Source organism: Bombina bombina, chromosome 3, assembly GCF_027579735.1.
Source record: "Bombina bombina isolate aBomBom1 chromosome 3, aBomBom1.pri, whole genome shotgun sequence".
Classification (NCBI taxonomy): domain Eukaryota; kingdom Metazoa; phylum Chordata; class Amphibia; order Anura; family Bombinatoridae; genus Bombina; species Bombina bombina.
This window is the reverse complement of record NC_069501.1, coordinates 624,743,194-624,761,025: the sequence shown is the minus strand read 5'-3', so window position 1 is coordinate 624,761,025 and position 17,832 is coordinate 624,743,194. Positions and strand designations below refer to the sequence as shown.

General features: G+C 42.5%; 1 protein-coding gene across 1 annotated transcript in view; it reads right to left on the bottom strand.

Moving 5' to 3' along the window:
- The window catches only part of KIAA1522 (KIAA1522 ortholog), a 107,704-nt gene that overhangs the window by 18,826 nt on the left and 71,046 nt on the right, over window positions 1-17,832 (bottom strand). The window contains exon 6 of the mRNA XM_053707272.1: window positions 6,128-9,193. Coding sequence (XP_053563247.1) covers window positions 6,128-9,193 — 3,066 coding nt within the window. The remainder of the gene's footprint in view (window positions 1-6,127; window positions 9,194-17,832) is intronic.

Sequence of the window (17,832 nt, the reverse complement as noted above, 5' to 3'; positions counted from 1 at the left end):
AAGATTTCCGGATGGAGTTCCCACTCCCCCGGATGCAATGTCTGACGACTCAGAAAATCCGCTTCCCAATTTTCCACTCCTGGGATGTGGATAGCAGACAGGTGGCAGGAGTGAGACTCCGCCCATAGAATGATTTTGGTCACTTCTTCCTTCGCTAGGGAACTACTTGTTCCCCCCTGATGGTTGATGTACGCAACAGTTGTCATGTTGTCTGATTGAAACCGTATGAACTTGGCCCTCGCTAGCTGAGGCCAAGCCTTGAGAGCATTGAATATCGCTCTCAGTTCCAGAATATTTATCGGTAGAAGAGATTCTTCCCGAGACCAAAGACCCTGAGCTTTCAGGGATCCCCAGACCGCGCCCCAGCCCATCAGACTGGCGTCGGTCGTGACAATGACCCACTCTGGTCTGCGGAATGTCATCCCTTGTGACAGGTTGTCCAGGGACAGCCACCAACGGAGTGAGTCTCTGGTCCTCTGATTTACTTGTATCTTCGGAGACAAGTCTGTATAGTCCCCATTCCACTAACTGAGCATGCACAGTTGTAATGGTCTTAGATGAATGCGCGCAAAAGGAACTATGTCCATTGCCGCTACCATCAACCCGATCACTTCCATGCACTGAGCTATGGAAGGAAGAGGAACGGAATGAAGTATCCGACAAGAGTCTAGAAGTTTTGTTTTTCTGGCCTCTGTCAGGAAAATCCTCATTTCTAAGGAGTCTATTATTGTTCCCAAGAAGGGAACCCTTGTTGACGGAGATAGAGAACTCTTTTCCACGTTCACTTTCCATCCGTGAGATCTGAGAAAGGCCAGGACAATGTCCGTGTGAGCCTTTGCTTGAGGAAGGGACGACGCTTGAATCAGAATGTCGTCCAAGTAAGGTACTACAGCAATGCCCCTTGGTCTTAGCACAGCTAGAAGGGACCCTAGTACCTTTGTGAAAATCCTTGGAGCAGTGGCTAATCCGAAAGGAAGCGCCACGAACTGGTAATGTTTGTCCAGGAATGCGAACCTTAGGAACCGATGATGTTCCTTGTGGATAGGAATATGTAGATACGCATCCTTTAAATCCACCGTGGTCATGAATTGACCTTCCTGGATGGAAGGAAGAATAGTTCGAATGGTTTCCATCTTGAACGATGGAACCTTGAGAAACTTGTTTAAGATCTTGAGATCTAAGATTGGTCTGAACGTTCCCTCTTTTTTGGGAACTATGAACAGATTGGAGTAGAACCCCATTCCTTGTTCTCTTAATGGAACAGGATGAATCACTCCCATTTTTAACAGGTCTTCTACACAATGTAAGAATGCCTGTCTTTTTATGTGGTCTGAAGACAACTGAGACCTGTGGAACCTCCCCCTTGGGGGAAGTCCCTTGAATTCCAGAAGATAACCTTGGGAGACTATTTCTAGCGCCCAAGGATCCAGAACATCTCTTGCCCAAGCCTGAGCGAAGAGAGAGAGTCTGCCCCCCACCAGATCCGGTCCCGGATCGGGGGCCAACATTTCATGCTGTCTTGGTAGCAGTGGCAGGTTTCTTGGCCTGCTTTCCCTTGTTCCAGCCTTGCATTGGTCTCCAAGCTGGCTTGGCTTGAGAAGTATTACCCTCTTGCTTAGAGGACGTAGCACTTTGGGTTGGTCCGTTTCTACGAAAGGGACGAAAATTAGGTTTATTTTTTGCCTTGAAAGGCCGATCCTGAGGAAGGGCGTGGCCCTTACCCCCAGTGATATCAGAGATAATCTCTTTCAAGTCAGGGCCAAACAGCGTTTTCCCCTTGAAAGGAATGTTAAGTAGCTTGTTCTTGGAAGACGCATCAGCCGACCAAGATTTCAACCAAAGCGCTCTGCGCGCCACAATAGCAAACCCTGAATTCTTAGCCGCTAACCTAGCCAATTGCAAAGTGGCGTCTAGGGTGAAAGAATTAGCCAATTTGAGAGCATTGATTCTGTCCATAATCTCCTCATAAGGAGGAGAATCACTATCGACCGCCTTTATCAGCTCATCGAACCAGAAACATGCGGCTGTAGCGACAGGGACAATGCATGAAATTGGTTGTAGAAGGTAACCCTGCTGAACAAACATTTTCTTAAGCAAACCTTCTAATTTTTTATCCATAGGATCTTTGAAAGCACAACTATCCTCTATGGGTATAGTGGTGCGTTTGTTTAAAGTGGAAACCGCTCCCTCGACCTTGGGGACTGTCTGCCATAAGTCCTTTCTGGGGTCGACCATAGGAAACAATTTTTTAAATATGGGGGGAGGGACGAAAGGAATACCGGGCCTTTCCCATTCTTTATTAACAATGTCCGCCACCCGCTTGGGTATAGGAAAAGCTTCTGGGAGCCCCGGCACCTCTAGGAACTTGTCCATTTTACATAGTTTCTCTGGGATGACCAACTTGTCACAATCATCCAGAGTGGATAATACCTCCTTAAGCAGAATGCGGAGATGTTCCAACTTAAATTTAAATGCAATCACATCAGGTTCAGCTTGTTGAGAAATGTTCCCTGAATCAGTAATTTCTCCCTCAGACAAAACCTCCCTGGCCCCATCAGACTGGGTTAGGGGCCCTTCAGAAATATTATTATCAGCGTCGTCATGCTCTTCAGTATCTAAAACAGAGCAATCGCGCTTACGCTGATAAGTGTTCATTTTGGCTAAAATGTTTTTGACAGAATTATCCATTACAGCCGTTAATTGTTGCATAGTAAGGAGTATTGGCGCGCTAGATGTACTAGGGGCCTCCTGAGTGGGCAAGACTCGTGTAGACGAAGGAGGGAATGATGCAGTACCATGCTTACTCCCCTCACTTGAGGAATCATCTTGGGCATCATTGTCATTGTCACATAAATCACATTTATTTAAATGAATAGGAATTCTGGCTTCCCCACATTCAGAACACAGTCTATCTGGTAGTTCAGACATGTTAAACAGGCATAAACTTGATAACAAAGTACAAAAAACGTTTTAAAATAAAACCGTTACTGTCACTTTAAATTTTAAACTGAACACACTTTATTACTGCAATTGCGAAAAAACATGAAGGAATTGTTCAAAATTCACCAAATTTTCACCACAGTGTCTTAAAGCCTTAAAAGTATTGCACACCAAATTTGGAAGCTTTAACCCTTAAAATAAACGGAACCGGAGCCGTTTTGAACTTTAACCCCTTTACAGTCCCTGGTATCTGCTTTGCTGAGACCCAACCAAGCCCAAAGGGGAATACGATACCAAATGACGCCTTCAGAAAGCCTTTTCTAAGTATCAGAGCTCCTCTCACATGCGACTGCATGCCATGCCTCTCAAAAACAAGTGCGCCACACCGGCGCGAAAATGAGGCTCTGCCTATGCTTTGGGAAAGCCCCTAAGAATAAGGTGTCTAAAACAGTGCCTGCCGATATTATTATATCAAAATACCCAGATAAAATGATTCCTCAAGGCTAAATATGTGTTAATAATGAATCGATTTAGCCCAGAAAAAGTCTACAGTCTTAATAAGCCCTTGTGAAGCCCTTATTTACGATCGTAATAAACATGGCTTACCGGATCCCATAGGGAAAATGACAGCTTCCAGCATTACATCGTCTTGTTAGAATGTGTCATACCTCAAGCAGCAAGAGACTGCTCACTGTTCCCCCAACTGAAGTTAATTGCTCTCAACAGTCCTGTGTGGAACAGCCATGGATTTTAGTGACGGTTGCTAAAATCATTTTCCTCATACAGACAGAAATCTTCATCTCTTTTCTGTTTCTGAGTAAATAGTACATGCCAGCACTATTTCAAAATAACAAACTCTTGATTGAATAATAAAAACTACAGTTAAACACTAAAAAACTCTAAGCCATCTCCGTGGAGATGTTGCCTGTACAACGGCAAAGAGAATGACTGGGGTAGGCGGAGCCTAGGAGGGATCATGTGACCAGCTTTGCTGGGCTCTTTGCCATTTCCTGTTGGGGAAGAGAATATCCCACAAGTAAGGATGACGCCGTGGACCGGACACACCTATGTTGGAGAAACATTTTATATATATAGATACACACACCCATAATAAATATATATATATATATATATATATTAAAAAAAAATGTGTATATATATATATATAAATAAAAAATAACTCATTGTGTAGTTCATTACAAAATCTAGACAAGTCAAGAGACTTGTTTTTCCCACAGAAAACCTCTGGAATACATTGTTTCCAATGCAGCCAAGGATTCTGGGTAAGATATGCAAATTAGGTTCACAATGACACACCTTTTTACTTCAAGTCTGAGTGTATAATGTCCCTTTAACTTCCAATTGCACTCAAGAGATTGCGTTTACATTCAACTTGTAATACGGGTGGAAAACCCAACTGCGATAAACTCCTTAACACTTGCACGGAAATGTTAACATGCCACTCATAATCTGGCCCTTGGCGTTTTCTTTTACGGCGTTGTCCATGCAGTATTTGTTTTATCTTCTATAATTTTAGATAGCAGCCTTAAATTGATTGTATATCTATTAACTGTGAATCCAATAGTCAATTTTTCCTGTCATTGGGCGCTCTCAAGCTAGCAAATATTAAGTTATTTATAGCGGTTTAGTTGCATCTTCTGTACATAAACTGCATCTAATGTGTGCACTCCATACATATTATGTTCAACTGTAATAGTCCAGTTAATACAGTTAAAAGGCACAATCATTTTTTTTCTTTCATGATTCAGATATATAATACAATTTAAAACAACTTTCCAATTTACTTTTATTATCTAATTTGCTTTATTCTATTGGCATTCTTTGTTTAAGAAGCAGTAATGCACTGCTGGGAGCCAGTGACAAGAGGCATATATGTGCAGCCACCAATCAGTAGCCTACCTAGGTATGCATTTCAACAAAGGATACAAAGAGAACAAAACAAAATAAATAGAAATAAATTGGAAAGTTATTTAAAATCATAAAATAAGAAAAACATGTGTTTAATGTCCCTTTAAGGTGAAACATAGAACATTGTAAAAAAAAATGCCTTTTTTAAATAGTGATTTTTTTTTTCTCTAAAGAACCTTTAATCATCACAGTTAAACATATTTAAATCTACTTTAAGAGATGCGGACAGAAATCAACTAAAAAAAAAATATTTAAATAACAAACAGTTTTTACAATTCAATATATAGGATCTGTTAAAGGACCAGTCTACTCTAAAATTTGTATAGTTTAAAAAGATAGATAATCCCTTTATTACCCATTCATTATTTTTGCATAACCAACACTGTTATATTAATATACTTTTTACCTCTGTGATTACCTTGTATCTAAGGCTCTGCATTTTAGCCAATAAGTGCTGACTCATAGGTAACTCCACAGGAGTGAGCACAATGCTATCTAAATTGTACACATGAATTAGCGCTGTCTAAGTGTTAAAAAAACTGTCAAAATACATTGAGATAAGAGGTGGCCTTTATGAGATTAGAAATTAGCATATGAGCCTACCTAGGTTAAGCTTTCAACAAAGAATACCAAGAGAATAAAGCAAATGTGATGATAAAAGTAAATTGGAAAGTTGTTTAAAATTGCATGCCCTTATCTGAATCATGAAAGTTTAATTTGACTTGACTGTCCCTTTAAGGTTGTCAAGTGAAAAAGGTCATTTTAAACCTGTGTACATGTCAAGAAAAGGACACACCAGCAACCAGGTATATTTGCACACCCTCTAACAAGTAACATAGCTCCTTTATAGTTTACATAAAAGGGGAAGCCAGTCCATTCTGTGAAATAATTATTAAGGATTTAATATTTAAGGTGGTAAAATTTAATTGGTCAGTTCTGTCCATTACCCCTAGAGGTTGAGGGGTCCCACAAGGTGAGCCAAACTATTATAGCCGTTAAGGTTAGGATGAAAATCAGTGACAAAGCTTAGTGTGTATTTAGGAGGCCATTAAAGAAATAGAAAATATAAAAAGGTAGAATGATGATGTAGTGACATAATATGTTGTTTAGGTTTGTCAATACATAATTAGCAAAGCTACAGAGTAGGCTGGTTGTGCAGTGGCAAAATTGTATGTCAGATCTTTACAGGGATAGTAGATGTGTATGACAAAGTGATGTGCAGTAAGAAATGGATACAAATGACAGCATGTGTAGTTACCTTGCTCTAAAGGAGTATGATGCTGCTGCTCTTGGCCTGCCAGTGTCGCAGCTACATTAATCCCATTCGATGAAGTTGTAACAGCATTGAAAGGCGCACTCATGCTGTCATTACTGCCTGATGTGGGTGTAGTAGGGGTTCGAGGGTGTCCCAGTGAAGGTTTTCTAGCCACAGGAGGAGGTATCTTACTTGGCTTCTTCTGTAATGGGGGTTTGCCATCAGGACTATGGGAGCCTACATGTGATTTTAACTCTGTCACCAGCTCCCTCTTCAATGATGCTTCAGACTCCGGTGAGGAGGGTGGCTCAAATACAAATTTTCGGGTTCCACGAGAAAACACAAAGCTTGCAGAAGATGCTGGCGACCTAAATGCAGAGGGTGAATGACCCGGCTCTGGAATCTTTTGTGAGGAGGACTGTGTGGGTCCCATGGTACCTTCCTCCTTTAAGGCATCAGATCCTGGGGGTGATCTGAGGGATAAAGATTTGCGCACAGGTTTTTGTGGAGCAGGCAGTCCAGGATGTATAATGTGCCCCTGTGGACCCCTAACCTGTACAGAACGGAGACGTACCATCTGTAGCAAGGACGGTGTGACTATTGGTAAGCTTACATCCTCTTTAGGAGCAGATGGAACACTTTGACTTGGTGCTGACACCTTTCTGATACCCACCCCAGGGGCAGATGCTGGCTTCCAGGCACTTGGTGTCTGATGCTTTATTGGAGATGTAGCCCCAGATAACACAGGACTTGGTGGAGGCACAGAAGATTTTAATGATGCCTCAGATGAAGATGGTACTATGGTGGAAACTTTATTCGGTACAGTAGTTTCAGATGTATCTACAGTAGTGGTTAAACAAGCTGAATTAACAAAATGTGTTTTGTATGTTATAGACTGATTAGCAGGACCAAGGTGAGAAACAAGATCTGATTGGTGTTCTGTTGCAGGAGGCAGATCATAAGTAGGTGGGAGTTCTTTGGAAGAAATTACACCAGACAGGGATTCTTTAACATGAGGCACAATAATAGGTGGTTCTTCCATGACAGATTGCACAGAAGTAGTAGGTTCCACAACAGGAGCAGGAAGGGGTTCCTCAACACGAGGTAGAGGAAGGGATATCACAGACGGAGGAACAGGAGAATGAACTGGTTCCACAGGAGGAGAAACAGAGGCAGGAACTGGTTCCACAGCAAGAGGAACAGAAGCAGGAACTGGTTCCACATGAAGAGGAACAGAAGCAGGAACTGGTTCTGCAGCAGGTGGAACAGGAGTAGGAATGGGTTCCACCACAGGAGGAACAGTAATATGTTGTTTTTCCATAGAATCAGGTGTGAGAGCTGGTGGAGGTACCACAGTAGCTGGCACAGAACCAAGACCAGGATCTGTGGTAGTAGGTACAGCTACAAGGGCAGGTCCTTTGGCAGCTATGTTAATATGCTTCTCATCTTCAGTAGTTATTTGAGACCTCATCTCCCCAAGCTGCTTATGCTGATCAGTGGCCAGTAGAGGTGCTTGATTAACAAGATGATTGTCCGAATGTAGTGATGGAGGTGGGGGGAGTTCCTCTTCAGGAGGTGGGAAATCAGCCATGGACAGATCTTGTACATCAGGGGCCTCTGGGGGAGGAGGAGGCCAAAGAGATTCTCTGGTTTCAACCACCTCCAAAGTGGAATGAGAATTTTCTGCATCTGATTCAGATTTTCTGGAGGGTGGGGGTGTGGGATGATGGGATGGTGGTGGAGTTGTGCTAGACATTCCTGTATGGTCCTTGGCTTTGCTAATAGGAGGGGGGCAAGATGGGGCAGGCACATTCGGATGTGGAGGGACTTGAATTTGTTCAAACTGGCTTCCAATGGAGGAACCAGCTCTTGCAGGGCTAACAAGATGGGGAGATAAAGAGTCAGCAGAGGGCAATAAACTGATGGACGGAGCTTCTGAAGACTTTACCAAGCTGGACCTTTCTGGTTTTGGAGGTGTTTTCCTGCGAGAGCCTGGAGAGTCTGGGTAATCAATCAGATTTTTGGTGGGCAGAGTGGGTGTCCCACTCTGGCTGGAATAGCCACTGGAAGGAGACATTGTCCGGTCTGACCGACTAGGGGAGCTTAGTTTTGGTCCTGACAAAGTTGGGGGAAACACCTCATTGTCTCCTGCCTCCCGTGGAACCCAAGGATCCCTAGCATTACTGACTTTAGAAGCAGGCTTCCTCTCAGGTCTAGGAGGTAATCCCATTTCTCTCTGCTGATGCAAAGAGTAGGTACGTTTGGGGGGAGGTGGTGCTCTTTTGCTTTTGCGAAGAGAGACACTACGAGTGGAAGAACGCGTGCTACACAGACTTGCAGCATCTGACCCATCCTGGGTACCTGTGCTCAGTGCCGGAGAAGCCCTTCCTGAACTCAATCCAGCTTCTTGCATCTGGCCTATTTCATGCTTCTTTCTCCCACCTTGTGAAGAGATAGTAGAAGAATCTGATACAATAGTTTCTGTGGAATCGGAACGACTCCATGTCTCACTTGAAAAAGACTGGCCCCTTCCCCTGTGAAGCGAGCCACGCACTGAGGCTGGGCTGGCTGATGCTAGGCTACAACGGCTTAGGGTACGGACACTGGAGCGGCTCAATGCAACAACATCTACCATGGGGGGTAATACAGCATTTGGAATAATCTTGGACATGTATGGTGCTTGAGGTGACATAGACATGACAGGACTCATAGGTTCACTCTGAGGAGAATGGGTAGTCATTCCAGGGACTGCCAAAGACTTCGGTCGCAAGAGTAGAGGAGACATCTTGTAACCAGACTTCTTGCCAATACAGCTGTCATCCTGGTATAACCGGTCTATGTGTCTTTGTAAAGTTGCCTCAGTGTGTTCCAATACAGCTAGGGAAACATGAGCTCCATTGTGAGGGGCAGAAGACGGGTGTCCATCTACTGTAGGAATCACTACATAGTCACTCTCTGCTTCCCCATTAATTGCTGCTGAAGCAGGTATCTTCTCTGCCAGCTGCCCTCCTCCTCTGGGAAAAATGTCATTGATACCGCGGTGTGCAAATGCCTTGGAAGACTTGAGGCCTAAAGATGAGAACAGAGACAGCATAAGCATAGTGATAAAGAATCTATCTATAAAAAAAACCCACACACAATTATCAGCATGCTACTATTTTCTTTTGCCATATTAAAAAATAATTAGTCTGAGATGAACACAATCTCCCTTTAAAGGGACAGAAAGATCAAAACTGAAATGTGCATGGGTGCATTTTTAGCCATTTATCTTATTAGTTATTCAAATAATACATACAAAGAAAAAGAAAGTAATAGTGTTGTAACTAATAAAAAAAGGTGCACAGCAAAATAAGATAATATCTACAAATATCTGTCTTCCTGATATATTTCACTTGTATCTATACATTAACAAGCTGGAAATAAAAACAATACAGAATTCATTTTCAAGGATGTAGAACCAATAAATCATAAATAAAAAAATAGAACATTAAACAAGATAGCATCATCAGGAATTTGTATCTGATTGTGTTATCTCATATCATCTAAATCTAATCAAGTTCTGTTTTTATTTTTACCCTTGGTCTTGATGAGAACATATAAATATGAGAAAACATACATAGGCATTGCTGTAGAAGAGAAAAAAAAAAAAAGAATGAATATCGCCCTAAAAAACTACTTCCCTGTGTCGTCTCTCCTCCCCACTGCCCCCTATCAATCTCATACATATTCATCCCTTGATTCCATTATATATTCAGAACTTCTAAAAGTATAAAGAATAAAAAAAATTGGTATTCATTGGAAATGGCCTAATAATCTTTTCCCATTTTTGGAAAAATCATTTAATGTTCAATTCAAGCCAATTTTCAATGCAGCTTTTTGTAGCTGTAAATGCAGGTTATTTTTTTAAACTCTTTAAACTTTGGGGATTTTTAATTTACCTTCTCTTAAGTCATATATTCCTAACCAGTACAATAATAGTATTGATTAGTTTATAATTGTTTTAAAGGGACAGTCAACACCAGAATTTTTGTTGTTTTAAAAGATAGATAATCCCTTAATTACCAATTCCCCAGTTTTGCATAACCAGCACAGTTATAATAATACATGTTTTACCTCTGTAATTACCTTGTATCTAAGCCTCTGCAGACTGCCCCCTTATTTCAGTTCTTTTGACAGACTTGCATTTTAGCCAATCAGTGCTCACTCCACAGTAAATTCACGTGCATGAGCTCAATGTTATCTATATGAAACACAAACTAATGCCCTCTAGTGGTGAAAAACTGTCATCAAAATGCATCTAGATTAGAGGCGGCCTTCAAGGTCTAAGAAATTAGCATATGAACCTCCTAGGTTTAGCTTTCAACTAAGAATACCAAGATAACAAAGCAAAATTGGTGATAAAAGTAAATTGGAAAGTTGTTTAAAATTACATGCCCCAACTGAATCATAAAAGTTATTTTTGGACTTGACTGTCCCTGCTCACAGCTATCTTTTATATAAATTAAAGTTAATTTCATAATTAATTATTTTAGAGAGACAATAGTTCATTTTAGACCAAAAATATTTAATCTTTGGGCAATAACAAATAATGGGACATATCTGCATTAGTGGAGTCATATTTTATACAATTAGAAAAACAAAAAAAGCTAGAGGACACGGAATGAACATGGAGGGAGAACAAGGCGGGAGGACCTAAACTGAAGGCACCCCCGCTTGAAGAACCTTTCTCCCAAAAGAGGCCTCAGCTGAGGCAAAAGTATCAAATTTGTAGAATTTGGATAAAATATGCAAAGAGGACCATGTTGCAGCCTTGCAAATCTGTTCGACAGAAGCTTTATTTTTGAAAGCCCAAGATGAAGAGACAGCCCTAGTGAAATGAGCCGTAATTCTCTCAGGAGGCTGCTGTCCAGCAGTTTCACAAGCAAAGCGAATCATACTTCTTAACCAGAGAGAAAGAGAAGTAGAAGAGGCCTTCTGAACCTTACACTTTCTAGAGAAAACAACAAACAGGGCAGAAGATTGTCGAAAATCTATCTTTAGAAGCTTGTAAGTAAAATTTTAGAGCATGCACAACAACCAAGTTATGCAAAAGATGTTCCTTATGAGAAGAAGGATTAGGACAAAAAGAAGGAATGAACAACAATTTTCTGATTAATGTTTCGATCCAACACCACCTTAGAGAGAAACCCCACTTTAGTACGAAGGACCGCCTTATCCACATGAAAAACATAATTTATGCTTACCTGATAAATTTATTTCTCTTGTAGTGTATCCAGTCCACGGATCATCCATTACTTGTGGGATATTCTCCTTCCCAACAGGAAGTTGCAAGAGGATCATCCACAGCAGAGCTGCTATATAGCTCCTCCCCTCACTGCCATATCCAGTCATTCAACCAAAACAAGCCGAGAAAGGAGAAACCATAGGGTGCAGTGGTGACTGTAGTTTAATTAAAAATTTAGACCTGCCTTAAAAGGACAGGGCGGCCGTGGACTGGATACACTACAAGAGAAATAAATTTATCAGGTAAGCATAAATTATGTTTTCTCTTGTTAAGTGTATCCAGTCTACGGATCATCCATTACTTGTGGGATACCAATACCAAAGCTAAAGTACACGGATGATGGGAGGGACAAGGCGGGAACTTAAACGGAAGGAACCACTGCCTGTAGAACCTTTCTCCCAAAAACAGCCCCCGAAGAAGCAAAAGTATCAAATTTGGAAAATTTGGAAAAAGTATGAAGCGAAGACCAAGTTGCAGCCTTGCAAATCTGTTCAACAGAGGCCTCATTTTTAAAAGCCCAGGTGGAAGCCATAGCTCTAGTAGAATGAGCTGTAATCCTTTCAGGAGGCTGCTGTCCAGCAGTCTCATAGGCTAAACGGATTATACTCCGAAGCCAAAAAGAAAGAGAGGTTGCCGAGGCCTTCTGACCTCTCCTCTGTCCAGAGTAAACAACAAACAGGTTAGATGTTTGGCGAAAATCTTTAGTAGCCTGTAAGTAAAACTTCAAGGCACGGACTATGTCTAGATTATGCAAAAGACGTTCCTTCTTTGAAGAAGGATTAGGACATAATGATGGAACAACAATCTCTTGATTGATATTCTTGTTAGAAACCACCTTAGGTAAAAACCCAGGTTTTGTACGCAGAACAACTTTATCTGAATGAAAGATCAGATAAGGAGAATCACAATGTAAGGCAGATAACTCCGAGACTCTTCGAGCCGAGGAAATAGCCATCAGAAAAAGAACTTTCCATGATAGAAGTTTGATATCAATAGAATGAAGGGGTTCAAACGGAACCCCTTGAAGAACTTTAAGAACCAAGTTTAAGCTCCATGGAGGAGCAACAGGTTTAAACACAGGCTTAATTCTAACTAAAAATCTGTTAAAATCTGACAGCGCTCAACCTTGTGTCTGAAGCTCCTAGTATTGTGGGTACCAGCGCCCCCAAAAAGATGAATGTAGTGCTAAAAATAAATACACAGAGCGCCTCCTAAAAGGCTAAGACACTAGTAGTGACAAGATTGAAAGGACCTTGTATTAGAAGGTCTTGTCTCAGAGGCAGAGTCCATGGTGGAAAGGATGACATGTCCACTAGGTCTGCATACCAGGTCCTGCGTGGCCACGCAGGCGCTATCAATATCACCAATGCTCTCTCCTGTTTGATCTTGGCAATCAGACGAGGGAGCAGAGGAAACACATAAGCCAGGTTGAAGAACCAAGGCGCTGCTAGAGCATCTATCAGTGCCGCTTCTGGGTCCCTGGATCCGTAACAAGGAAGCTTGGCGTTCTGGCGAGACGCCATGAGATCCAATTCTGGTTTGCCCCAACGGAGAACCAATTGAGCAAACACCTCCGGATGGAGTTCCCACTCCCCCGGATGAAAAGTCTGACGACTTAGAAAATCCGCCTCCCAGTTCTCTACACCTGGGATATGGATCGCTTGACAGGTGGCAAGAGTGAGTCTCTGCCCAGCGAATTATCTTGTAGACTTCTGACATCGCTAGGGAACTCCTGGTTCCCCCTTGATGGTTGATGTAAGCCACAGTCGTGATGTTGTCCGACTGAAATCTGATGAACCTCAGTGTTGCTAACTGAGGCCAAGCTAGAAGAGCATTGAATATTGCTCTTAACTCCAGAATATTTATTGGAAGGAGTTTCTCCTCCTGAGTCCATGAACCCTGAGCCTTCAGGGAGTTCCAGACTGCACCCCAACCTAGAAGGCTGGCATCTGTTGTTACAATTGTCCAATCTGGTCTGCGAAAGGTCATACCCTTTGACAGATGGGCCTGAGATAACCACCAGAGAAGAGAATCTCTGGTTTCCTGATCCAGATTTAGTAGAGGGGACAAATCTGTGTAATCCCCATTCCACTGACTGAGCATGCATAATTGCAGCGGTCTGAGATGCAGGCGCGCGAATGGCACTATGTCCATTGCCGCTACCATTAAGCCGATTACTTCCATGCACTGAGCCACCGTGGGGCGCGGAATGGAGTGAAGAACACGGCAAGCATTTAGAAGTTTTGATAACCTGGACTCCGTCAGGTAAATTCTAATTTCTACAGAATCTATAAGAGTCTCTAGGAAGGAAACCCTTGTGAGAGGAGATAGAGAACTCTTTTCTTCATTCACTTTCCACCCATGCGACCTCAGGAATGCCAGAACTATCTCTGTATGAGATTTGGCAATTTGAAAGCTTGACGCCTGTATCAGGATGTCGTCCAGGTAAGGAGCCACCGCTATGCCTCGCGGTCTTAGGACCGCCAGAAGAGAGCCCAGAACCTTTGTAAAAATTCTTGGGGCTGTAGCCAACCCGAATGGAAGAGCTACAAATTGGTAATGCCTGTCTAGAAAGGCAAACCTCAGGAACTGATGATGATTCTTGTGAATCGGAATGTGACGCTATGCATCCTTTAAGTCCACTGTGGTCATGTACTGACCCTCTTGGATCATGGGTAAAATGGTTCGAATAGTTTCCATCTTGAATGACGGAACTCTGAGGAATTTGTTTAGGATCTTTAAATCCAAAATTGGTCTGAAGGTTCCCTCTTTTTTGGGAACCACAAACAGATTTGAATAAAACCCCTGTCCTTGTTCCGACTGCGGAACTGGATGGATCACTCCCATTACAAGGAGATCTTGTACGCAGCTTAGGAATGCCTCTTTCTTTATCTGGTTTGCAGATAATCTTGAAAGGTGAAATCTCCCTTGTGGAGGAGAAGCTTTGAAGTCCAGAAGATATCCCTGAGATATGATCTCCAACGCCCAGGGATCCTGAACATCTCTTGCCCACGCCTGGGCGAAGAGAGAGAGTCTGCCCCCTACTAGATCCGTTGTCGGATAGGGGGCCGCTCCTTCATGCTGTCTTAGAGGCAGCAGCAGGCTTTCTGGCCTGCTTGCCCTTGTTCCAGGACTGGTTAGGTTTCCAGGCCTGCTTGGATTGAGCAAAAGTTCCCTCTTGTTTTGAAGCAGAGGAAGTTGATGCTGCACCTGCCTTGAAATTTCGAAAGGCACGAAAATTAGACTGTTTGGCCTTTGATTTGGCCCTGTCCTGAGGAAGGGTATGACCCTTACCTCCAGTAATGTCAGCAATAATTTCTTTCAAACCAGGCCCGAATAAGGTCTGCCCCTTGAAAGGAATGTTGAGTAATTTAGACTTTGAAGTCACGTCAGCTGACCAGGATTTGAGCCATAGCGCCCTACGCGCCTGGATGGCGAATCCGGAATTCTTAGCCGTTAGTTTAGTCAAATGAACAATGGCATCAGAAACAAATGAGTTAGCTAGCTTAAGAGTTCTAAGCTTGTCAACAATTTCAGTCAATGGAGCTGTATGGATGGCCTCTTCCAGGGCCTCAAACCAGAATGCCGCCGCAGCAGTGACAGGCGCAATGCATGCAAGGGGCTGTAAAATAAAACCTTGTTGAATAAACATTTTCTTAAGGTAACCCTCTAATTTTTTATCCATTGGATCTGAAAAAGCACAACTGTCCTCAACCGGGATAGTGGTACGCTTTGCTAAAGTAGAAACTGCTCCCTCCACCTTAGGGACAGTCTGCCATAAGTCCCGTGTAGTGGCATCTATTGGAAACATTTTTCTAAATATAGGAGGTGGGGAAAAGGGCACACCGGGCCTATCCCACTCCTTACTAATAATTTCTGTAAGCCTTTTAAGTATTGGAAAAACATCAGTACTCACCGGCACTGCATAGTATTTATCCAGCCTACACAATTTCTCTGGCACTGCAATTGTGTCACAGTCATTCAGAGCAGCTAATACCTCCCCAAGCAATACACGGAGGTTCTCAAGCTTAAATTTAAAATTAGAAATCTCTGAATCAGGTCTCCCCGATTCAGAGACGTCACCCACAGACTGAAGCTCTCCGTCCTCAGGTTCTGCATATTGTGACGCAGTATCAGACATGGCTCTTACAGCATCTACGCGCTCTGTATCTCGTCTAACCCCAGAGCTATCGCGCTTGCCTCTCAATTCAGGCAATCTGGATAATACCTCTGACAAGGTATTATTCATGATTGCAGCCATGTCCTGCAAAGTAATCGCTATGGGCGTCCCTGATGTACTTGGCGCCATATTAGCGTGCGTCCCTTGAGCGGGAGGCGAAGGGTCCGACACGTGGGGAGCGTTAGTCGGCATAACTTCCCCTCGATAGACCCCTCTGGTGACAATTCTTTTATAGATAAAGACTGATCTTTACTGTTTAAGGTGAAATCAATACATTTAGTACACATTCTCCTATGGGGCTCCACCAGGGCTTTTAAACATAATGAACAAGTATCCTCTGTTTCAGACATGTTTGTACAGACTAGCAATGAGACTAGCAAGCTTGGAAAACACTTTAAAGCAAGTTAACAAGCAATATAAAAAACGTTACTGTGCCTTTAAGAGAAACAAATATTTTGACAAAATTTGAAATAACAGTGAAAAAAGGCAGTTACACTAACGAAATTTTTACAGTGTATGTAACAAGTCAGCAGAGCATTGCACCCACCTGCAAATGGATGATTAACCCCTTAATACCAAAAACGGAATAATAAATGACAAAAACGTTTTTTAAACAGTCACAACAACTGCTACAGTCTACTGTGGTTGTTACCCTCCTCAAACACGACTTTGAAGCCTTTTGAGCCCTTCAGAGATGTCCTGTATCATGCAGAAGGAAGCAAAGTGTCTCAGTCTGTAATTCTAGCTGCACAGAAATAGGCCCCTCCCACACATATTACAACAGTGGAAAGCCTCAGGAAACTGTTTCTAGACAAAAATCAAGCCAGCCATTTGGAAAAAAAGTAGGCCCCAATAAGTTTTGTCACCAAACATACAGGGAGTGCAGAATTATTAGGCAAATTAGTATTTTGACCACATCATCCTCTTTATGCATGTTGTCTTACTCCAAGCTGTATAGGCTCGAAAGCCTACTACCAGTTAAGCATATTAGGTGATGTGCATCTCTGTAATGAGAAGGGGTGTGGTCTAATGACATCAACACCCTATATCAGGTGTGCATAATTATTAGGCAACTTCCTTTCCTTTGGCAAAATGGGTCAAAAGAAGGACTTGACAGGCTCAGAAAAGTCAAAAATAGTGAGATATCTTGCAGAGGGATGCAGCACTCTTAAAATTGCAAAGCTTCTGAAGCGTGATCATCGAACAATCAAGCGTTTCATTCAAAATAGTCAACAGGGTCGCAAGAAGCGTGTGGAAAAACCAAGGCGCAAAATAACTGCCCATGAACTGAGAAAAGTCAAGCGTGCAGCTGCCAAGATGCCACTTGCCACCAGTTTGGCCATATTTCAGAGCTGCAACATCACTGGAGTGCCCAAAAGCACAAGGTGTGCAATACTCAGAGACATGGCCAAGGTAAGAAAGGCTGAAAGACGACCACCACTGAACAAGACACACAAGCTGAAACGTCAAGACTGGGCCAAGAAATATCTCAAGACTGATTTTTCTAAGGTTTTATGGACTGATGAAATGAGAGAGTGAGTCTTGATGGGCCAGATAGATGGGCCCGTGGCTGGATTGGTAAAGGGCAGAGAGCTCCAGTCCAACTCAGACGCCAGCAAGGTGGAGGTGGAGTACTGGTTTGGGCTGGTATCATCAAAGATGAGCTTGTGGGGCCTTTTCGGGTTGAGGATGGAGTCAAGCTCAACTCCCAGTCCTACTGCCAGTTTCTGGAAGACACCTTCTTCAAGCAGTGGTACAGGAAGAAGTCTGCATCCTTCAAGAAAAACATGATTTTCATGCAGGACAATGCTCCATCACACGCGTCCAAGTACTCCACAGCGTGGCTGGCAAGAAAGGGTATACAAGAAGAAAATCTAATGACATGGCCTCCTTGTTCACCTGATCTGAACTCCATTGAGAACCTGTGGTCCATCATCAAATGTGAGATTTACAAGGAGGGAAAACAGTACACCTCTCTGAACAGTGTCTGGGAGGCTGTGGTTGCTGCTGCACGCAATGTTGATGGTGAACAGATCAAAACACTGACAGAATCCATGGATGGCAGGCTTTTGAGTGTCCTTGCAAAGAAAGGTGGCTATATTGGTCACTGATTTGTTTTTGTTTTGTTTTTGAATGTCAGAAATGTATATTTGTGAATGTTGAGATGTTATATTGTTTTCACTGGTAAAAATAAATAATTGAAATGGGTATATATTTGTTTTTTGTTAAGTTGCCTAATAATTA